We start from the raw sequence: 24649 nt of genomic DNA, 5'->3' as shown, positions 1-24649 counted from the left end.
GCCGATCTCTCATCTCCTCTTTGTAGATGACTATCGAGCACGTCCTGTTTAGTTATCCGAGGCACGTCCTGTGTAGCAACTGGCCGGAGCCAACTAGTGTTTCTTGCAGTCTTCGACCCCGGTTACAACCTTCCTTGCTTACTTGAAAGGCTCCCTGCAGAGATCCGTCACTAGTGCTAAAGGTGTCAGTTCTGCTTATATTGCTTATCATATTTGGCTGAACAAAAACTTCAGGATCTTTGAGGGACAGAGATAGAACCTCAGGGCAGTAGTTGATAAGGCGCTTCACCATGCTAATGAGTTCTCCCTAGCGCAGATAGTCAGAGAACTTAGTGTTGTGAGGGACATCTGAGTTTTTCATTCAGCTCTTAGAGCTACTCAAATGATATTCATCTCTTGGAAGCCCTTTTCTCCGAGCTTTCTCAAAGTAAACTTATCATGACAGTGTGTCTGATTATGGGAGAAGATGAAGTGTTGGGTTTGTGATCAGAGATGCTGATTTCAGATTGGTTGCAGCTGGGAGTAGTTGACTCTACGACACTTCTGTTCTTGGAGCCAATCTCAAAGCCGCATAGGAGGAGATTACCTACGTGCGGCTCACCCTAGGGGCAAATCAGGTTCATCTGGAAGGAGATTCGGCGATAGTTATTGGGTGAATTTAGGGTCACACCAGAGCTGGTGAGAGCACCCACTGTTACAGAATATCTGGAACCTATTGAGGAACTGCATGGCCTCCCAGATCACCTATGTTTATTGAGAGGTGAATGGGGATGCTGGTTGGGTCGTCTCGTATATTGCACATCACTCTGGTGCCTGGATATATAATAGCTATGAGTTCTCACTACCCCCTCTTCATTATCTTCTATTTTCTGATTTTCTTACATGTATTCATATGAGGACGATATGATGTATCCGTCTTACCTTACCGAGAGAGAGAATAACAAACAACTGCCGAGGTCCGTATCAAGTAACTACCACTAATCCTAGATGCACGATGAATGTGAACAAATCAAAACTAGGATGGAAAGCGGCAGCAGTTGATGGCGCGCCAGAAGCATCTTTTCCTTGGAAGGCAGTAGTCATAGAAGTTGATATTTGTTCTGCAAAAATATCACAAACATTTGTCTAGTAAGAGCAAGAACAAGACATTCTTTTCCTTGGTTTTATTACTTGATTTCAGGATTTGAGATAGGAAACTTCTGAACAACGTAGCTTGAACTAGCTAGATGTACATGAGCAGGCAAGAAAAATCCACTAGAAGTGGAAAAAGAAAATACTTTTTGTTTATCGAAGAAAAGAAACTATTTTTTGCAGCTCAAGTTATTAAAACAAGCTACTATTATATTAACTCATGTTAAGAGACACTCGTCTCATTCCAAAGGGAAGCCCCAAACTTTATAGCCGCCCTTCGGGGAGCTAAGTAAAGCTCTCTACCTGTAGACCGGCTTCTTGAGGTCCTCCCTGGAGCCCAAATGCTTCCAATGACTTGCGTGCTTCAGGAGATCCTAGAGCATATGCATTTCTCATTGGCACTAACGGAGAAAATTTGTTGCTATCAGATGCTCCGGTTTGGTCTTTGGGGCCACTGGGAGTCTTCAAACAGCAAATTTCAGTTTTGAAAGGAAAATGTCAGAGAAGGTACAATGGTAATGGTGGGATTTTAATTTCACTTGACTGCTGTAGGATGACAGAAATTTGGAAAAGAAAAAAAGAAAAATTGTGATTCTGGACAATAATTGAAATTCATCCAGTAAATCTATAGCACAAAACAAGACCCTGCGAAGCTTAACCCACAACATTCATGACAGAAACAAACTCTGCTTCAGGCTGGATAATCCTTTTTAGTGCCCAGTGATCTACCCATGGAAATCTGTGGTAAACACTCAAAAGCAAGTAATCTCCTCATCACTACTTTCATACGTCAAAAGGATGGATTACAAGATCAAAAAGGATAGATTTGATAAAATTGAAAAGCACAGAAGACTTGGCACATAACAATTGAACTATATATCCACTAATTTCTGCACCTTAAAATCGTTCCATATGCTCTCATTATATTACAGAAGATGAAATCAGGAAGAGACAGAAAAGCGGGAAAAAAAGGGGGAAAGAGTACAGCCTTTTAACAATCCAGTAAATGGTGTTCTTTGCAAACTTTTCAAAAATGGCAGGCATCAAAATCCTTGGGATATGGAAAAATCTTCCAAGATTGGAACATAATTGTAACAAAAAAGGTGGCTTGATGAGAGACTGCCACCTACGAGGACATACAACATGCAGATTTGGTCCCACTTGGTGGCACCTCGCCAGGGACGACTATCTTAGTTCCTTTTAGTAGGCTTGAATTTCCCCCAGCCTCAAGCTCCTCATTGGCAACAAGAGCCTTCTTGCTAATGATGCGGTAAATCTCAGTAAGGACAGTCAGGAAAGCAGTCTCAACATTAGTGGCCTCAAGTGCGGAGGTCTCCATGAAGAACAGGTTCTCACGCTGCGCAAATTCCTTTGCATCCTCGGTGGGGACAGCACGAAGGGTTCCAAGGTCAGACTTGTTCCCAATGAGCATGATAACAATGTTCTTGTCGGCATGCCCACGTAGTTCCTCTAGCCACCTCGCCACGTGATCAAATGACTGGCGCTTTGTCATATCGTAGACCAGCAATGCCCCCACCGCACCTCTGTAGTATGCACTTGTCACGGCACGGTACCTAGCACCCATCACCAGACGGAGCATCAGAGTTAGAAGTCCCGAGGAACATGACACGAAACAGATATTCCAAAGGAAAATGAAATCAATAGCTTAGGTTCCTTGATCCTGTATAAGTACCCAAGATCTACCCAGCGAATAACCGATGTGGGACTAAACACACGCCCGCACAGGTCCTCACATATTACAAATGGTATCATAGCAAACCCGGCCTATAACCTATGTGGACTTGGGGACACTGCAGCACAGATCTATTGGGACTGATCACAGGCCGATCGTGGTGTTTGTGATTAGATTTGAATAGATTTGAACCCTTAGCCTGACGAGGACGTCAGGGCTTGAACGGAGAAAGTATGTGAGGACCCATGCGGGCATGTGTTTAGTCCCACATCGGTTATTCGCTAGGTAAATCTTGGATACTTATACAGGATCAAGGAACCCAAATAATACCTTCCGGCTAGCCTTTTTGGGCGAGGTCCTGAGTCGTTACAGTTAATAAGCAAGTTGCACACATTTCCTCATGGTTACATTATTTTGAGCTTCATGCATAATTTTTATTAGATATTAGTTAGGTGCTTAAATGCAATTTTTCTGTAAATGTCAGCATTAACATACATGAGGCTACAGCAAACAAGTAAATCTTAAAGAAAGTGGCTGAACTTAAGGATCATTCACTGATTATCTAAAAGGTTTTAGCAGACTGCTTGTAAAAATGTTACAACAAAATCAATGAGAATGGAACCACGGCTGAAATTCCATTTCTACCCTTCTAGGGCACAAATATTGGTTCATAAGTTAAGAAGCAAAGTTAACAAGGAAAAATAGTTACGGGTCAATCACATTTGACCATATCAGGAAAATATTTAATCTATTTAATGAAACTTAATAATATACAGATTGTTTGCATGTGTAAAGTTGGAAGAATAAATTGCTCTTTCTAGACAAAGATCTTATTTAAATTTAAAATCAGGTGGATAAGAATACCAATCGAACTTAAAGATGAGCCACCACTCTATTAAACCACCTCAACCTTGTTTTCCTGTCTCCTTGCCATCTGAATAGCCATCACTCTCTCACCTCTCCAACCATCCATTCCACATATCTTCCTACTAACAGCAAGAACCTCCTCTGAATCTTATGTTTACATATACTGTATATTTTTTTATATTCATAAACTTATTTTTTCTTTTCTTTTTGGACTCAATGAGCATCAAGGACTAGTACAGATAAAAGACAAACAAAATATAATAACAACAAAGACAAGATAGCAAAGGAGTCAACCCATCCAAGAAAAGTCATCAAAGATCAGACATTCATTCTCATCATACAGACAACATCATGACAGCCAAATTGAGCTTTTCAACTTATTCCGCACCTCCCATCAAATGGTGAGAATCATATTTCACAAAACTCAAAATCTACAGAAATTCTTGATTTGATCCAGCCACGATTGACATCAGGTTACTAAAATTTCATTAAATAGATTAACCAAGATCGAGTGTAACAATGAATAAATAACTATTACACCTTTCAAAGAAGATAGCACCTGGTAAGCCTTCTTCCTCTCTTCTAAATCTTACTCTAAGAAGAGAATCAGTAATAAGTCACTGATTAAACAAAAGCATGAAATTTAAGCAGGGAACCTAGGCTATATATCCCTACAAATTTTTAAACAAAATCTCCACATGTTTTTTTTCAATATATATATATATATATATATATATATATATATATATATATATATATATATATATATATATATATATATATATATATATATATATATCTTTTTCTCTGAGGGTAGTTTTCAATACAGATATCTTGCTAGGAATCTTAAGTGTTGACCCATATCGTCCATGCTGACTCTGTGATGAAGCCAATGTCGGCACCGGGCATGGGGTTGGTACCGACTATTGAGCAAAAGTTGGTGACCCTGTGTTACTTTTCCACTTAGGAGGGGTCAACAAGTTGCGTTTGAGTTGGGTTTGGCCATATCTGTACCCAAACCAAAAAAATACTTATTAAATCCAAATCCAAACCGAACCCAATTAAAACTCTGTAAAAAAGAAAAAAACTGTACCCAATTAAAACTCTATATCCATACCCAATCTTGGACCCAACAAAAGGTCAGGTATCAGGTATTTTGCTAAATTTTTGAAATATTTTTCAAGATTATTTAACACTATCTCAAAGATCGGGAACACAAAAAAAATAAAGATATACAAAATATTAAAAAGTTGTATCTAAAAGAGGATATCCATTCAACTATTACTTTTGTTACCTAAACATTCACGCAATGAAAAGACATGAAGAATGAAAACGATTCTATAATAATCCGGCTCAATAAAAATATTAAATCAAAACAAATATATTATAAAAAAATACCACCACAAGGATAGGAATTTGGTGGAACAAGTTGTGTTACGATTTCACTACTCTTTCACTTGATTTTTATCCTGTATGATTAAAAAGAAAATTTAATAGATACACACAAACATGTATTTTTATATGAGTTTATATATTTCTATGATGTACTCAGGTTTTTGGGTATCGATCTACCTAAACCCAAACCTGACCTTATGACAGGCCGATTACAGATTGGGTTAGTGGGTTATAAGTCTCCATTGACACCTTTATTTCCACTATATTAATTGTTGGAGGTACGTATATATTAGGAGAAGACCATGACAACACATAAACAAAGCAAATCTTATGTACATAAAAATCATTTAAGTAAATCTCCAATTACTGAAAATATTACATATAAGGAAAAACACTTCATTAGAGTTCAATAAAAAAAGCATAAATTTAAATTTTATCTACGTGAGATAAACTTTCCAACTCAAGAACAAATTCCACATTCCATGATTAGGTCAAATAGTTGCTTTTAATACTAGGAAATTTCTTAAATCTAAAAAACTTAGAGGTTTTATTATATTGAAACATTGATAAGACCCAGAGATCCTGCAAGAAAAGTCTTATATCTTAATCACCAATTTTTTTTACCTAATATGACTCTAATTAACCAATAACAATTCAACCTGCATATATGCCTTGTTCTTTACAAATATTAGACTCCAAAAAGTTTTGAATTTTACAAGCGATAATTATCTATTTTATTTACAAATATGGAAAAATAACAGCATAGTAAAAATTTATGGAGTCCATAACTTTAGAGTCTCATGAAATTCCACAACTCTATTCATACATTTTTTACTTATAGTTTTAATTATCATGCAAAATTGCAAAACTTCTCAATATATAAATGGGATTAAATAGTGGCAGAAAATTCAGCCTTTAGTATGGAGCTTACTTTCCGCTTACCAAGGTTTTAAATACCAGTGGCACAAAATTAGACCTTGAGTGTAGAGCTTACTTTCCGCTAACCAAAGTTTTAAATACTGGTACAGAACCTTGACCATTTTGTCATTGAATTAGTATAGTACCGGTATGTACAATACATACCAAGAATAACAGCCTGGAAAAATAAAAAGCTATTGGTATGCACTGGTGCAGTACTATCAATATGTATTGGTGTAGCTGGTACATAGTAGTACACAGGATTTCAACATTCCAGCAACCATACTGGCGTTGGTTCGTAACATCCCATTCTAGCGGTTTTTAAATCCTTGCCGCTAACAAATTTTATTATAAAAATATCATTGAAAATTTAATTTAGATGTTAGATTATGCTTTTTTAACAAAACTATGGCCATCTAATTAGGTTATTTTATAGTTATCGTAACTATTTTATGAGTTTCACGGTAAATCATTGAATTACGTGGCACTAAGATCTGAGCAGTGTAATATGTCTTGTTGATTATTTGAAAAGGCAAAGCATCTCTTTAGATTTCAGCAGAACCAGAGCATAGACAAGAGAGTTAAGAATTACCGCGTAGACCTGATCCACTTTGTTAAATAAGAAAAGGAATAGTATAATCCTTCTTTTTCATCAACATATCACTATACATGCTACCATGTGAGCAATAAATCAACTGTTGTCAGCCATACCATTTGGCTTCCAATTAAGCACGTGTAAGAATTGTGCTTTGATTCAAATATAACAACTATTCTGCTACCATTGACAACCAACCATGAACCATATCAAAGGTCATATGAGTGGAGCTAGAAATCAGATGCCAACAGGCTGCGATACAAGTATTTATAAACCAAACAAAATTCCAGTATCTCGAGTGCACAACTCTCATCACACAATGAAAAAAAATACGCAATATGAACCTCATGTAAGCATGAATACTACTTATAACCATCCCTCAAAAATAAGAAAGAAAATTCTAACAATAGTTCTTTGGACCAATGGGAAGAGGACGTTATACCCAGGAAACGCCATAAGAACCATGATATCATAAAATAGTTGCGGAGGCATCGATAGTTTTGAGAGAAAAGCCTATGATTTCCCAGAGATAATTGAAAAACAAATCACAGAAAAGCTCAGTTACCAACGGAAGAAAAAGGAATGAAACAAGAAGAATATAGAGATCAAGGGGTAGGGGTGGGGGTGGGGGAGCGACCACTACCATCAAAAAAAAAAAAAAGAGGTACACGTTCCTGCCACGGTATCCAAGCAACAACTAGGACCCAGAACTCGAAGAAGAAAACCAATCCATAACCTAACGATCCTATCCATAGAAGAGACTTATGACGTTTCTCAAAAAAATTCAATTAGAGATCAATTTAGACATTTAAGTGACACCCATAATTCAAAAAAGAGGATAGTTCACAGACCCTAACAAATCGATCCAAATAAACAACTCTTAAAAAGGCTCGATACGGCCGGTAAAGAATTATAAATTTCAAAACCCTATACAATCCTGATACAGATCAGACAACAGTGCTAAACACAGATCCAGAATCCGGTAGAGAGAATCAAAATTTGATGCACATATCCATGAAACTCTTAAAAAAATAATGTAAAACCAAACAAAAATAACAGAATTTCGCAGGGAAAAAACGAAAAGGAAAGAGAACGGGAAAATAAAAAGAAAAGAAAAGAAAAGAAAGGACCTACCTTTCTTGGCCGGCGGTGTCCCAAATCTGGGCCTTGACAGTCTTGTGGTCGATGGTGAGGGTGCGGGTCTGGAACTCGACGCCAATGGTGGCCTTGGAATCCAAGCTGAACTCGTTGCGGGCGAAGCGCGCCAGCAGCTGCGATTTCCCAACCGCCGAGTCCCCGATCAGCACCACCTTGAATACATAGTCGATCTTCTGGTTGAATTCCCCGTAAAGATTCGACATCCTCCCTTACTCTCACCGCGGTGGACCACAGACCCCCCCTTGCTCTTCCACGGAGCTCTAGGACCGAGGCGACGAGGAGAACCGAATCCGATTGGGAGAGATCGAGGAGGAGGTGAACACCATCAGATGCGGATATTCTTATTCTCCCTTCTCTTCAACTCCGTAATATTTCCTTCGGAGGGATCAGCCGATCAAAAAGAGATGAGGACGAGAAGAAATGAATAGGAAAACGAAAGAAGAGAAGCGAGCGAGAAAGAGAGAGCAAGGTCTATCTAAATCGCCTTCCCCCAGCCTTTTTTTTTATTTTTAGTAACTAATTTAATACTTTTTTTTTGGTGAATCATTTAATATTTTTTTTTTTTACCATGTAAAAATTGTTGCCTCCCAAGCTAGTAGAGATGCAAATGGCCGGGTCGGATCGGATCCTGGGTGGCCCCGATCCGACCTATTTTTTTATTCGGATTCTTATTTTGGACCCAGATCCAACCCGGTTGAAGATCGGGTTGGGTCGGATCGGATCCGAGTCGGATTGGATCCGGTCCAAATTGAGTCCAATTTTTTATGCTTTTGGAAAAAAATTTGGATAAATCTAATTTGATCATATCATAGCTGGGTGACCCATGACTTGAAAGACTTGCAATTGACCTCCAGTCAGAACAGGTGACCCTTGACTAAGTCGGTCTACAAGCCAAATTTTTTCATATCACACTATTTTTTGTTCATATGACTGATTGGACGGAACTTGGTGTCTCCTGGCTCCCCACTCACGAGGACAAAAAAAATCCCATACCTTCTTCCAAAATCCAATTCCATTGCAGAAAACTGGCACATGACCCATATTCAGTTCGGTGTTCCCTCACTTCCTCCCTGCAAAAGTTAAAAAAAATAGAAACCAAAAAACAGAGGGAAAAAAAGAAAAAAAAGCCTGCTACCGAGACACCAGAGGTATCAACAGTGTAATAGACCGAGAGAGAATACTCACAGACCAATAGTGCCACGACCCACACAAAAAAAAAAAAAACTTTCTTTTACTTTTTCCCCCTCTTTTTTTCTCTTTTCGGATCCATTCGGATTATATCCGTTCGGTGAACCCAGATCCGACCTAGAAAATAATTCGGATCCAATTTTAGGACCCGACCCGGACCCGCGGATCCTAAAATTCGAGTCGGATCGGATCTACGCGGGTCGGGCCGGGTCGGGTCTCGGGTCGACCCGACCCATTTGCAGCGTTACAAGCTAGAGACTAAACAAGGAATATACAATTTAATCTTAGTCTGGAGAAATTAGTCCCAGACAAATATAGGCATGCCTGCAAAGGCCAAACAGAGCCCACCTGTCATGTAGGATCTATCTGGTCATCATGATAGGGCCCACACAACCTCCAAGGGAGGGCCCCCATATGTGCGTGTATACGTGCCAATGTGCTTGCGCACGTATAAGCAGGCACTAACGAATTGAATCTTGAACATTGCAGCCATCTGCAGCAACTTTTCTTTCATGATTTTTTTTAATAATTTAATTAAAATTGACTAAGAGAGAACCATTTTATCCTATTCAACGGAGAGGACATCATCAAGGCATCTTGAAGCTAAATGATCATGAAGACGTTTCCTTATTTATCTTTTGTTAAAAATTGTAGATTTTCAGTGTTTTGAATCCATAATACTTAAGTTACAAATAGAACTTTACCGCCGTGCCAATACCCATCTTCTATATAAAGGAACTATGAATAAAGTACAGTCGTAGGTGCTATCAAACAAAAATACCAGATATATTTCAAGAATCTGATTGAACAAGTTCTCGCAGCTCTTCTAAAAATTCATGCGACCGGATTATATTTGTAACATTTTGGTTTGGGATGCATCAAACATACAAGTGATTCAATATGAGCTCCTAAGCGGCCTTAAAATTCAAACAAACATGTTATAGCTAAAGCGGAGTTTATCATACCTCTACTTTTGCTTCTCCTTCCCCCAGTCATTCCCTGGTTCTGTGGCCTTGTGAATTATGCTTTATTACGATGCAATAAAAGTTTTGTACAATGCCATAATTCCCCTCCCTGCCCTGTTACATGCAAAGAGGTGGAAGATGAGGGTGACGTGATATTGTAATCACCATGGAAGTTTCTTTGCTGACAGAACAGTGGACGACCAAGATTTGTCAAATCCCAAGTACAAAAGAATTTCATTCTACCTAGTTCAAGAGTAAATTGACATCAATTAAGAGATCAAAATTTTATCATCAGAGTATATATGAACCTCAGAGTTGGCATGAACTGCCATTACCTCAAGCAGATGAAGCATTGATGAGAGGTCATAGATCATAAAGGGAAAAAAAATGGATAGCTGAGTGTGCAGAAAAAGAAGTGAAGGATTAACCACTTCCGATTAAAATTGAATGAAATCATTTTTTTCCAATAGACTATGGTAATTAAATTATCAGATGTTATGACAGTTGTCAGGTAAACAAGCACAAAATTAAGACCAAAGGTGTCCTTTTGTCAAAATTGGAAACAAAACTCTAAGAGATTAAAATATCAAAAATATAGTGCGCTAATGGATGGAATAATGTAATATCTAGCTTGAATGATGTCCTTCCTTTGCATATGTCTCTGAGTATATTTGATCAAGCACTTCCGACACAGATGGCATTGCATCTATCTCTTGAAGTACTAACTTCTATATGCCACTTTCCTTTAAATTCCAATATCTGAAAATGAAGGAGTCCAAGGCATTAGATAAACTCAAAGTAGGTATGAATCATAAACAGAAACGGATAAAGAACCAATTGATAAAATAGGTTACAAGATGGTGGGTAGTTATAATTACTTTTCAGATCTTAAGGGCATCTCGAAGTATTAAAATGCTAGCAATTATTACTACAAATAAATGTCCAATCCCAACAGAACTTATTCTTTACATTTCAAATTTCAAGAAAGCCACAAAAAGCACATAATGTTCAATAACATATGATTCCATAAACTGGGCAAAATTGCCAATCATAAAACTTGATTGAAATGTCAAAACGTCATTAGGATTGCAGCACTAGGAAATGTTAATGATCCCAGTGCCTCACTGGCCGTCTATGCAACAGCCCTAGGTCCACGCATTGGCAACAATTACAGCTTTTCAGCTCAATCATTCTATCAATCATGAAGTAATATTACTGCCGTAAAACTATAATTTTTAACCATAAGTAGTATTAATAAATGCATGTGAGTGGGACTCCTGTTTAACCTAGCTCCTATACATATGAAATCAAGATTGGTTAAAAGTAAGAATGAAAACCTGGCACTGATGCTCAACATTCAAATAATGAAAATCCACTGCCCTCATCATGTTCTAAGGGGCACACTCGTTTTAAGGAATAACCAGTCTCTAATCTGCCTGTCAGCTATCTGCCAAAGTGATGGTCTGGAGGAATCATTGCAGTAGTAACTTATGGAGTGCTTCTCTAGACATATATGATGAATGTGCCGCATGAGGCCCACTTGAATGCATATAATAATGTAAAGAAAACAGCAGAGTTTGTGCATTTGTGTGCGTGTTCCCAACTAAGAACTATTATTGATAGTACACATAGTCCTGTGGTACATTATGCAAAAATTTGTCAAATTAGCTTATAAAATGTATAAGTTTGGAAACATTGAGTAATACCTAAGAAATTACATGCCGCGAAAGAAAAGTAGAACACTCATTCATGACAAATTTATATCATGTTGGCTTCTAATATTTCCAGGGTAACATATGCACCATGAGTTACCAAATGATGTATCATTTTAACAATAATGCAGATTTTCTTTTTGCCTTAGTTATCTGACGTTCTGCTCAGTTGTATTGGTGGATGCATCATGAAACAATTAAAAAGTCCAATAAAGTAGACCCTCAACCTAAAACCTTTCCAAACCGCACCTGAACCTATATCCATAACCTCAAGTTGAGATCTAATTAAGATAAATTCTCCGTAATTAACATATCTTTTCATCTCTTTAGTTCTTTCTCTAGCCTAGAAAGCTCCTGCTCTGGTCTAGATCAAATTAGAAATATGATGGCTGTTCCAAAACTTGGTTGAAATTTTTGGTGCAAAGTTTTAAAAGTCTCTGAAACTGATGGCAAAAAATTTGCAATATGAAACTAAAAACGTAGTTTCTATAAAAATCAAACGGGGAAAATACCAAGGTGATATTGAGAATCTGAACCCATCGCTTCTGTGAAACTCTGCTCTCTGATTCGGACTGAGTATGCAGCCTAGTTCTCTTGAAATCTCCGCCAGAAGATCCTGATCTCTTTGGTTTCAATGCCACAGCTGAGTCAGCTCTGTGAATACTATAATTTTCTACAATGGGATATACAGATCCCTGCCTCCGGAAGCAATCTCGTGATCTGGACATGGAACTAGCAAATTTTGACAAAGGTTGAGCCTGACTCTTGATTGCTAAAGTGGTGCACTCTTGCAGACTCTCATAGGTATGAGGACCATGGGAGTCTTTTATCAGAACTAACAGAGTGCTGCTTCGGGAACCTGTCTGTTGGGATGTTTGAGGAGCCACATGATTTTGCTGAGGTCAGACTTGTAACAGCTACTGAGCAGCACCACTGAGGACTACCATGTGTAACTGGGTCACATCATTGGCATTCTTTTCCCTCAACTGAAGAATCACAGTCTAACGACGATGAACTTGTGCCACTCAGGTCATAGAAAATATTATTTGTCATGATTGGAAGTTGCGAGCTAATTTTTGATGCAGTGGAAAATGGTCTTTGAAGCCTCATCAGCTGAATAACATGTATTCATATTCCAATTCAGTACTGTCATTTATAGAGAAAGCTAATGACGATCTTTTTGTTATATAAACCCAAAGTAATCAATATAGTTCCGTTTTACCTTTTGTTCTAGAACCACCATATCTTTCTTTAATCTTGTGATCACCATGTTTCCCCTTTTCGTGATCTCTTCCAGCTCTGCAATTCTCTGTCATAGAGAAAAAGACAAGATGAGACACCAATCATCAAATCTCTTCAAGCTAAAACAAGATTAAAATACATAAATACTTTAGAGGCTGCAGCAGTAGATGCATGTGCAGCAGCTGTCAGTTCCCTTATGGTGGCATCTCTCTCTTCACAATCCTTTTGGAGATTTGATGGTCAGGGAGATGCCCTCAACAAAGTTCTCTTTTAGAAATCCTATATCTATAATACGATGTCTAACACATATCTCCCACGGCTAGAGTCCTTGAGGACCTTGAAGATCAAACCACCAAACAGAAATAGGAAGACAATGAAAATAATTTAAAATAGGGGGAAAAAATGGCTTGAGAGAAGACGGCCAACAGATTTTATGTTCTGGCTTTGTCCACCCTCTTAAAGCAAATGATGGATACCTTAGGCTGTGTTTGAGGGTTAAGTTGTTTCACTTGCGCAGCCCGATAAAAACACTTTTTTGCAAGGGCAAATATATATATATATTGGAAATCTGGTTTGAAATAAATGCTTCACTTTATGTCCTCCAAACCCACATAGCCTAACTTGAGCAGGGAATGATACTCTCTTGGAAAGATGGAAGGGTTTAGCCCTCCATTTCTTCTTCCAACTTACACCACTTAGTCTAGTTACCCTGGCTTTTTTTCGTGAACCTGAGTAAAGAATGCGGCTTTTGATATCCATATAAAACTTTTCACAGTTCTTGTGGACATTTACTAAAGGGTCTTGCACTTAGCCCAATGATTCAGAACCCAGCAGTCTAAAAAGCAATGACTTCAGAGCTAGACCGTTTTGAAAACCAGACAGCTAAATCAACTTGGCCTAAATTGTAAATTTGATTGGAAAGAACTGTCAGATATCTCCTCTTCAGATGCAGTCCCCTTATTCTTTCTTCTTATTCCATTTTTTTTTCCTTCCTGATAAGTGTGCTGTCGAATCTCCTCATGTTTGTATCATTTGGAGACGCCTCACATGAAAGGAATAGGCATGCCTTATGAAGAAAGGCTGCCACTCTCCTCACACCTTCAATGTGGGAGTAGGCCACAAATTCCACCGTGGAAAGAGAAGACACGTTTAGAGCAAGAGAAGCCACATTTAGAGAGAGAGAGAGATTTTTAGATTTTAATTTCTATATATCATAGTTTGTCTTGGTGTTTTTCCTTTTCATTATCTTCTTTCATGAGTAACACAGATATGGGATTCATGATTCATTAATTTCTTTACAATTAGGAAATGCGTGCATAAAGATATGACCCACAAACCCAAAATATTGACATCAAAAAACCCTGTCTAAAAACTAAAAATTAAGTCCAAGTCTGAGACAGAACAACCTTATCAAAAGTTTAACTCAATGCTATCAATATATAATATCTAAGCCGGGAGTATGCAAATACCCGAGCAATGTTGACAGGTCAAATCAAAATCATGTTCCTAGAGCAACCTCACCTGAATGTCCACAGAAGATGTGATGCTGGAGCAAAAATCCGAACGATCAGACATCCTCTCCTATGTTCATGTGATCTGTCTTAAAAACATCTTCTTAGCAGTGTCCATTTCATTAACATCCTGCGAAAATCGCAAGAGATGAAAAAAAAAAGAAAAAAAGATCGTTCACAAACAACACCGCCAATTATTCTTATTCTCCAGAATGCAGCACTGCAAACAATCCCACTTTGGGGATTCAGCTCAGGAAGTGGATGACCACAGCTGCAAATTTCAGCATCTTTCTGTTGTAGCATTCCATCAGCCACAAACTGATCATCCTCTGGGAAAAAAATTTTCTGGCAATTTCAAATGATTTATCCTTTGAAGAGTTCAACTGTTCACACAGGTCGTCAAGTTTCTGCTGCAAGTTTAGTAGCACTTGGTCCTGCATGATCAAATGGTACCAAGTAAAAATACCTAATATATCCTATCAACCTGGACTCCTTGTAGAACCCACATGTACTAACTCTTCACTCCTTGTAAATAGTATGTAAATATTTTCTTTTTTAATAACAGTCAGGTGGGCCTCCCTCCTGTTTCATCAAAAAAACTACCTAATATCTATCGAATTCTTTGGGCATAAACAAAACTAAAGTCTAAAAGGAAGCCCTGCAATCATAAAATGAAACAACTAAGAGCAAAATCCTGACAGAACAAAACCTATTCAAGTTAAAAAGTTCTCTAGAAGATCATTTCCATACTAAATTGATATATCTGAGTAAAGGTTAATGTGTGGGCCTTATTTCAAACTCTCCCTGATTCTGGAAAAATTATTAAAAGCTGGTCTTAACACAGATTTTTTTATATAAAAATCCCAGCAGCCTTGCCAATGAATCATTCAGAAGAGTTGATTATTTTCCGCAAACACTGAAAACAACAAACTTCTCAAAAATTTCTATTTAATATTTTACCAGAAAAAAGTTTTTCATTTAATCACTAAGTGACTGATTTAGAGCGAGTTAAAAACATGTGTTTGATTAAAAAGAAAAATCTTTTAACCCAGCATCGGCAAAGAAGCTTTGAGGACAATAAACATCTAGTTCTACTCGACCTAACACTAATTCATAGATAAAAGATAACCTAGAACTGTAAAAGAAATTTTTTTCCTTTTCTTTTCCGCAAAGAACCATACCTCTTCCTGTTTTCCATCTTTTTTTAAAAAAACCATTAAAAGACATAATTTTTGGTAACCCGGAATAGATTAAAAGAAAATAGCAGCAAAAATAAAAATAAAAAGTAAAGAGACCTCGGCAGTCCTATGAAAGACGCCATGGGATTCTATTTCGATAACACTAAATCTCCGAAGAATACGAAATAAATGAGAAGTATATAGACCATATAATGGAAAAGGAAGAGGAATTATACAAAGATAATCGCACGATCCGGTGTATTCACCAAACCAGGGCTTCCAAATCTCCAAATAAATCCCAAGGAAACTTTATTAAAGAAGGAGATTTTTTGAATAAAAACTGACCCTGAGATCAACGGATCGCTTCTACTGAGATATCCTCTGAGGTCTCTTGGACTCGGCGGCGACGGCGGCAACAATGGCGACGATGAGGACGCGATGGAGGGGGCTGAAGAGCCTCCAAGCCGCGGCCTCCTTTGGGCTCAAGCCCCGGCCGACGGCTCTCGCGGGCGTGGCCTCCTGGACGCCGACCGGCCGGCCCCTGTAGGGAGACCCAGGCCAGCGTCCTCCTCGCCAAGGGGACCGCCCGGCTTAGCTCGCTGAAGCAGCTCGAGAGCCGGCGGAGGGATAGAGATGGGTGGGGCAAGAAGGAGGCGAGAGAGACGAGAGAAGGAAGCGAGGGAGTTGGGCCCCCGCCGAGCCGGTACGCGTCCTCGTCGTCCTCCATGGCGAGACGGTCGGGGGAGAAGAAGGCGAAGAGGCGTGGTATGAGAGAGAGAGCGGGGGGTGGTTCAAATTTTGGGCGCTGGGAGGGAAGGATTCGGAATGCTGGGTGTGTGGCAAATGAGGGCGGTGCCACCTGGACGACGATGGAGAGATTACTAGCTGCTGGAATAACTAAAAATTTCGGTAATAATACTGATAAAATAAAACACGCTCTTTCCTGCCACGAAGGGATTTTGTTTTGGCATGAATTAAAAAAGTAGCATTCTACGGCAAACAGATGCAAGACAAAGCCCCAAAGGATGAAGTATTTTTTGAAATCCGTGTAGATTGATAAATGATAAAAGATTGAACACTTTAAGATATATACAAACGAATGAATAATAATAGATGATGAAGCACTTTGAGATGCATACAAATAGATAGATAGCATCAAATGAAGTGTTTCAAGATCTATGCAGATGGATGGTTTATAAAAAATATAGCACTTCGAGATTTATACAAGTAAATAGTTGATAGAAGATGTATTTTGAGATCGATGAATAATAAAAAATGGAGTGCTTTCAGATCTATCCAAACAGATCGATGACAGATGATGAAGTGCTTTAAGACATGTGTAGAAGAATGGATAATAAAGAATAAAGCACTTTGAGATTTATGCATATAGATAGATAACAGAAGATGAAGTGCTTTGAGATCTATATGGATAGATGGATGACAGAGAATGGAACGCTTTGAAATCTATATAAACGAATGAATGATAAAGGATAGAACGCTTTAAAATGGTGCAGACGGATGGATGACAAAACATGGAGTGCTATTAGATTTGTGCAAAATGGAAGAATAATAGAAGATGGAGTGCTTTAAAATCTATACAAGCGAATAGATGATAAGGATGGAGTACTTTTGAAATCTATGCAAGTAAATGGATGATAGAAGATGAAACACTTTAAAATCTATACATCTATATATGAATGATAAAAAATCAAGTGCTTTGAGATCCGTCCACTTTGATGATAGACAATGGAGCACTTTTACAATTTACACATACGAATGTGCGACAAAGGACGACATGCATTTAAGATCTGCACAAGAGAATGGATGATAGAAAAAATAGCATTTTAAAATCTGTGCAAGTGAATTGATGATAGTGAATAGAGTGCTTTAAGATTTATATAAGCAAGCACATAACAATGAACGAAATACATTGGGATATAAATAAAACACTTTGAGATCTATATAAGCAAGTGAATGATCCATATAAAGAATAAAATGTTTTAAAATCAATGCAGGTGGCTAGATGATGAAAGATGGAGCGCTTTAAAATTCTAGATGAACGACAAATAATGAAATGCTCTAAAAACTATAATCACGGATGAATGCTATAAATGCACTTTCAGATCACGCGAAAGCCACGATATGATCTCTCTAAATTGAGAATATTTTATTTTTTTCTCGCTTCGTTATCGATGTAAGAATCCACGGAAATGATTGGACCAAAATGCAACAATTTTAAAGTTTCGATAGTTAATTGATACTTTCTAAACTTTTAGATCTAAATATAAATAGTCCAAATTTAAAGATGTGCTTATGTAAGTTTTCCTACAAAACTTAATATTATAGAAGTAAGATTGCTCTATCATAACGGGAAGGTCACGGATTCCAAACATGAAAACCATCTATCCATATATAGGGATAAAGCTACATATATGGTACACCATATGATGAGGGCTGCCTTGTGCACCAGACTATTCTTTTTTTCATTAACAAATTTGAAGTCAAGTAGACCAAAACAAGTTAAATTTGGGAGAAACAACAGGAAGGAAAAAGAAGAAAAAGAGGACAAAGGAAAAGCAGAAGAAACAAATCTCATAAGACTAAATAATTCTCATATGTTTTCCCCTCCTGCTAGTTTGAAAGCATGATATCCTTACAGAACATAAACTCTGATTAATCAGAGTACCAGAAAATTCCTATAACTCATAATTCTCTTTTTCAAAGAGCATTGGAAAATACAGAACTCCCCATCATTCCTGCAAGATGAAAAGATCCAATCATGATAATAACAAACAATCAAGACCAAATCCACAAGAAGAGACCAGTATATATGCAGTTCATTAAATATTTTTTCAATCAGATTCTATCATAAAAGTTCAAAAACCATACATATATGGGTGTCTTGCAGCATGACTAGTCCATGGATGCTTTCGTTAGTAATATGCTTTCCGGGGATTGTTCTGCATTATAAAAGAAATTGTACCCATATGCTCAACAGTTGTCACATGTGATAATACAAAACGAAATAAGATAATAAACAGGGTTTACCAGCGGGTTTGGTCTATAACGGTAACCAAGCATCATCCGCTTCTTGTACTGCTCATAGATGTCATCATCTGGTGCAACCTCGCCAGGTTCCTGTGCACCAACACCTAAATTGTTCAATTTGACATTTCTTGCCATCACAGGATCTGCACGGCCACTTTTATCGCTGCCAAGCCCCTCGCCTGTATTCGAAACATATGTTATAGCCAACATACAATCATCATATAATGTGATAACACAAAAGGATGACAGACTGTGGTGGAAAATGACGGGAGCCTGTTCACTTAGCTTCCTGTATGGAAAAAATGAGGCACACCTATTTAAGAACTAACAAATATAACCGGCACCTAATAGCATCATCTATGCTGCAAATAATGGCTAGCTCAAGAATCCAGGACTGTCTAGAGCACAATAAACTATCACCAAGTTCAGAAAGCGTGAATAACATCATAATTTTACGAGTAGAGCACTTCTCAGCATGGAAAAGCCATGAATCAACTGCCAAGTTGCAGCCACAAAGACAAGGGTGATACCATACAAGAGATGGTCTTCATAAGGCCATATCTATCACCAAGGTAATCTTCGAAGTAGATTAGGCTCCACTGGCAAAGGCATAAAAGTAGCCAGTCCTTCAAGGTTTAGGCTCCATGAGCGAAAGTCCAAAGAAATTAACAACACAATCATTGATATTACCTTCTTTCCAGCCCATCTTTGATAAAAGCTTGTGTCCAATATTGTCAGCCTGGATTTTATCCTTCTCAGCAGCCTCTCTAGCAGCTCTCTGTGCAGCAGCATCATTGCATGAAGCCAGAAACTTCTCCAGCTCGTCTGGTGGAATGTAGTCACCCATGTGATGGCCCTTCTTGCCAGGAGCTGCAAAACCGGAAAAAAAAAAACCTTAAAAGCTCTAGCTAATATTAGTGCCCTTTTCTTGCGCCTATTGGTGAACTATATAGATAATAAAATAATCATCAGAGCTACAAACTTTCAATGAGTCCTAAATCAGAAAAGGAGAGGGGTTAGCTTTAACATTGGAAATTTCGAACTCAACCACATATTAGTCAGTTTTATGCCATGCAAGAATATATAATATCAGAACGAAACTTAAAAAAAAAAAAAAGATGAGAAAGTAAGACCTTGAAGAGAAGCAGGTGGTGGCATTTCATCTTTCGACTGCTTCGGTTGCCTCCTTCGTTCTTCTTCTGCAGCTTTCTTCATGTAAAATTCCATCATTGCTATAGGATCTGAAGCTAGAGGTCCACTGGATTCACCTGTAAGCAAGCACGCCCAATGCAATCCGCATTCAGGGGACAATTTGAAGGTCAAACTTATTAAAAATCAATGCGTAGATACTTCATTCCGGTGATATTTTTTTCTAATCCACAGACCACACAACCCATTAAAGAGGTCATTTAGTTTCTAAAACTACATAATTCAACAAGATGTGGTCAATCTACACACAAACTTTCAGATCCATTTGACGACATGAACATGAAAAGCTGCATAAAGCTTTCAACCTACATGAACAACAAAGTGCATTTTTTGAAACTAGATTTATAACAAATAGTGAGTATAAATCTGTTTTATGAGGAAACAGAGAAAGTTGCTGGCTCCTCATCCTATCTCAAATTGGTGAGGGCCAGTGTTACCCAGACAAGGGCACAGGTATCAAACATCCATGTGCCCAAGAATCTGACACGGAAAGATTAAAAAACTTGGCCATGCAGACACTGCTGCACAAGTTAATTATATATACAATGCATGCATATTATGTGTCTACATATGTCGAATTTATTTCAAATCATTTTGAGAATTAACTTGTGTGGAATTCAAAATATTCAGACTACATTTAAGCAACAGTTTCTTTTAAGGACTTTTCTCTCTATAGTCTCCACACCCCCAAGACCATAGCACCAGATAAGAGCATAGGCTACACCCTTACACTCAATTACAGGTTCCCTCAGCCCCTCAAGAACCAATCGGGAGTTAAAAGCACTGGAACCATTGCCATGGCATTAGGAGGAACAAGCATGCATGACCTTGCAGATAAGCAGACCCACAAAACAAAATTAGGCTGAGATAGGACAGACTTTAGAAGAATACAGGCTGAAACAAGTCAACATACCCAATTTCTGCTGGATTTCCTAAATAGGCCCTTACCAATATTTAAAAAACCTGAGCATGATAGAACTACCAATCCAAAAAATTATCCTCATGTGCATAAACCAGGTTATAATAGAGTAGAAATAGAATAAAAATCCACTGCAAATTAAATATCAGAAAAGGTTAAAGAGGGCCAGCAACTGAATGAAAAGGAAGATATAGAGCATGCTCAACCAACTACACATTCCAGAATTTGTCATCCAGAATCTGAGATACGTGTTCCCTACTGATTCAACATATAAATCTAAAAGAGAAAAAAGAGAGGTTTTCTTCGTGGTTAGCCATGTCAAGAATAGTCTTTAGACCACTAGACTGAAGTTCTGATACACAATTGCTGGAACTAGGTGGAAAAAAATATTACTGCCAATTCCGGATTCCCAAAATTGCAATTCTGGTCCACGTTAGATGCAACTCACCAAGCTTCTGATGAGTCACTTTCGTCAAAGGAAAGATCAAAGTTTTCTAGAAGTAATATAAATCGCAATTTTGCAATTATCTTTTATTTTAACAAATGGTATATATAATCAACAGTAGAAATTATGCAATAAGAAACAAATATGGAAATTTAGATTTTGTAGCGAGACAGCTAGTCATGGATGTGATTCTGTAATCAAGCGAAAAAACATGTCAAATAATTTCCCTGCTAAGAAAAACATATCTTCAATTTCCAAACAAGAATCAACCTATTTAATTTCATAAAGAAAAAATATCACTCTCCAAATGGTCATTAGTACAGTTACACAAGAAAATAATGTTACTTAAGTACCTCTCTACCTCAACCAGCACACACCAACTTGACAGACATTCAAATGAAAGAACAGTAATAGCTCTCATGCAGTTCAACCAATAATTGTTGGGATATCATACAGCTAGAATATTTCCATTAGTGCCTCTAAAAACGCCAACCTCATTAACTTGCAAGCAAAATGCCAAATTCAGTGGCAGCTAATTTATGAAAACCACATTAGAACTAGCACAAAATGAAATCTTAAATGTACAATAGATTTATCCAAGGATGTCGATTGAAACAATTAATCAAATAAAAGATGGTAAAGGGTATACCATGACTGGAGACTGTTCCTGCAGATGCCAACTCCTCGTAAGTCCCATATAATGCCGAAGCAGGAGTTTGGTAATCAGAATGTTGTTGGGTGTTGCTCCTTTGAGAACCACTTGATGTTCTAGACGTTGAAGCACTTGCATTAGCTGTCAAAAAGAGAAGGTTAGAACTCTGAAGTCACTACCTAAATATATTAGATTGCATTCAGGCCCGAAAACTCTTCTCTTCTGTCTTCAAATTGAAGAAGCTACTCAGAATTTGGAAAAGATGTAAGACGTAGGCTACACTAACCAGCTTGTGATGCCTGGGACTCTTTCAACTGTGCAAGCGCCTTTTCTTCCTCAAGAAGCTGAAACTCATAGTATTTATAATCTGGACAGCTTGAATCAAACAAAAATCTGCAAAGCACGCAATTCAGTAAAAATCTTTAACATACTAGATGAAAAAAAAAATTCAGATTCATAGACATAAAAGACTACATCCACACACAATGTCTTAGCCATTAAACATCATGCTCATTTAAGATGTCTGCTAAAGAAGATCTGGTAGGTCTGAAAGTCTGATAATAGCATAAAAAGACCTATGAAGAAGCTCTTAAGATAAAGTTATGCAGAAGATCAACTGCTCACAGAATTATCACAGAATCAGATAGGCAAGCACCAAATCCATTTTTTGTGCAGGATCAAATGTTCTTAAACTACAATAAAACACGTAACACATCCCCAAATCCAATTTTTATCCACAACTGGCTCCTGAAAGAAAGACCCACAAAGTATGCTGCTTCAGAACTAGAGGACTAGGCTGCATCCCTGCTGGTGTCCACATACATGAAGAAGCTTTAACCAATGGGCATGGAAGTGATAGGACTGTTTGACCATTGAATCATGTTGAAGGTGAAGCACTTGCAGCAAGTTCTTGATCATCAGCAGATCCTGAGAATGGATCAAGGTGTCTTGCCATACTGAGATAATCATGTCATCAGATTATGTGAAGGCACTTGCTGCCATTTTAAGGCATTGCGCTAACAATGTAATCTAGTAATATATTTTCCGGATTTAAACCCAAAGATTCTTTTCTCCTGTCAATTATCAATATTTTGTGAAAAAAAACTGAAGTCAAACCTCCTGCATAAATTAAAGAAACTATTTTCCCACAGCACCTTAAATCCTCTAACTTTCAAGACATTCCATTATAACTCAATGTTTTCTTCTTTAGTTCCCAAACTTGTCAAGGCAGAGTTTTCGGCTGATCAAGCACATCAAAACCCTAAAACCTATTCCCATATCCCATAGCCATTCTATCATAATGCATGTGAACAAAGATTAGTTTGAATTTACGAATAAGCATAAAGGACTAGGAAAAATCTCTTTAGAGTTCAATATTACGGCCCTTCCTTGTGATCCCTGTCAAGCAAGTGTGGCCCCCTTGCAATATAAGAGATTTATCCAAGTACTAAATAACCAATTAACCAATGTATCCCGATCGACCCACCTTTTCAGAAAGTAGGACCCTTCTATTAGGTTCCTTGAATAGAAAGGAGAGAGACAAAGAGAGTATGGAGAGAAGGGAATAGTTTGTCATAATAAAATGGGAAATTAAGAGAAAGAATGGAACATGGCAGTTACTAGGAAGAGAGGAGAGGAGGGATGATGGCATGGCAGAGAAGTGGTGGCATGGCAGTAAATAAGAAACGAGTAGAGAGAAAGGTCTAGGCATTTTACCTTTCTCTATCATTAAAATAAGCTTATTTGCTTACCAAACAACTTTTTTCACCTTTCTGAATAGCACATCACATCTAACTATAGCTGGATTCGATTAGAAATATTTGGAAATTAAGTTATATTAGTATTAAATTAGATTTTACACAGAACAGTCTTCACAAAGCAAGGAGAGGAGGAGGGGGGAGGAGAGAGGGAGAGGGGAGAGAGAGAGAAAGGAAGGGGGACGGAGAGGCTATGTTGCACATAGAATCAAGTGGTGCAGTGAATAGAGGGAGGAAAGATCTTCTCAGCATCAAGAATGGCTACTAGGTTTTTCATCTTTAGAATTATTCTCCTAACACACCTTTTTTGTTGATTCTTCTGGCTCAATTTCACTTGCCTCCAGTCTAAAAAAATTCAACTGCTTGTATGCACATATATTAAAATATTTCATCATATTTCAGCAACGTTAGAAACTACAATTTTTGTTACCTAAATTCTCAAATCTAAAGAAAAATTAAAGTATTGTCGAGCTTCTTTCATGGATATAGTGCACAAATTAATATATATTATAATTTTGGTGAATAAAATTTTGACTCGTTCCATCCTGGAGCATACCAAAAATTGAGCACTTTTTTCCTAGCAAATAAGCACCAGCATCAGAAGTTAAGACTCTTGAGAACTGGATCTCATGTAGCACTAGATATTTTAATCTGCAAGAATATCTCATCCTTTTGATGATTCTCCTCACTGACATCATAACTGACTTTGCCCCTTAACACATACAATTCAAAAAAAAAAAAAAAAAAACACAAACTGAACGAGTTAGCATACAAGGAAATGCAGATAGAAGAAAATAAAGACCACTATATATCTATTCGAGTCGATGTCTTTAAGGAACGTGCTCCAAAAAGGATACTGTGACGTCTTTCTTTATAAGAAATTAAGATAATTACCATTGTTGCCGAATACTACTCATCAACAATGCATTACTAATAGCAAATAGACAAAATTAATTTAAAGTAGCTCCCTATAACAACAGTTTAAATCTACCATGCAGAGACATCAGGTCTGTTGTAAAAGCACACTTCATAGGAAAACATTTTATGTATCTGCATAGACTGTATG

General features: G+C 37.7%; 2 protein-coding genes across 2 annotated transcripts; both read right to left on the bottom strand.

Annotated features, from left to right (window-relative positions):
- Positions 1-1984: 1984 nt before the first annotated feature.
- LOC103702428 (ras-related protein RGP1) lies at positions 1985-17407 on the bottom strand. The gene is made up of 6 exons (XM_039127986.1): positions 14386-17407; positions 12845-12931; positions 12135-12735; positions 9911-10669; positions 7734-8132; positions 1985-2705 (listed from the first exon to the last, which is right to left on the bottom strand). Exons 5-6 carry the CDS (start codon positions 7958-7960, stop codon positions 2258-2260), a joined length of 675 nt encoding a protein of 224 aa, XP_038983914.1. The 5' UTR covers positions 7961-8132; positions 9911-10669; positions 12135-12735; positions 12845-12931; positions 14386-17407; the 3' UTR covers positions 1985-2257.
- A 589-nt stretch (positions 17408-17996) lies between these two features.
- Positions 17997-22248, bottom strand: LOC103702305 (SURP and G-patch domain-containing protein 1-like protein; the record flags this gene model as incomplete). Its single annotated transcript, XM_039128438.1, has 7 exons — positions 17997-18309; positions 18443-18513; positions 18602-18780; positions 19292-19471; positions 19735-19869; positions 21824-21967; positions 22113-22248. Coding segments are annotated over 6 exons (801 nt in total), but the record flags the coding sequence as incomplete, so codon positions are not given.
- Positions 22249-24649: the final 2401 nt, after the last annotated feature.

Source organism: Phoenix dactylifera, chromosome 7 (genome assembly GCF_009389715.1).
Source record: "Phoenix dactylifera cultivar Barhee BC4 chromosome 7, palm_55x_up_171113_PBpolish2nd_filt_p, whole genome shotgun sequence".
NCBI lineage: Eukaryota > Viridiplantae > Streptophyta > Magnoliopsida > Arecales > Arecaceae > Phoenix > Phoenix dactylifera.
Note: the sequence above shows the minus strand (reverse complement) of the source record. Positions and strands in the feature narration are given on the sequence as shown.

Bases quoted from the DNA above. Each gene is read 5' to 3' on its own strand.
- LOC103702428 (XM_039127986.1), bottom strand. From the start codon at position 7,960: ATGTCGAATCTTTACGGGGAATTCAACCAGAAGATCGACTATGTATTC. The intron at 2,706-7,733 runs GTAGGTCCTTTC...GATGGGTGCTAG, and splicing joins GACACCGCCGGCCAAGAAAG to GTACCGTGCCGTGACAAGTG.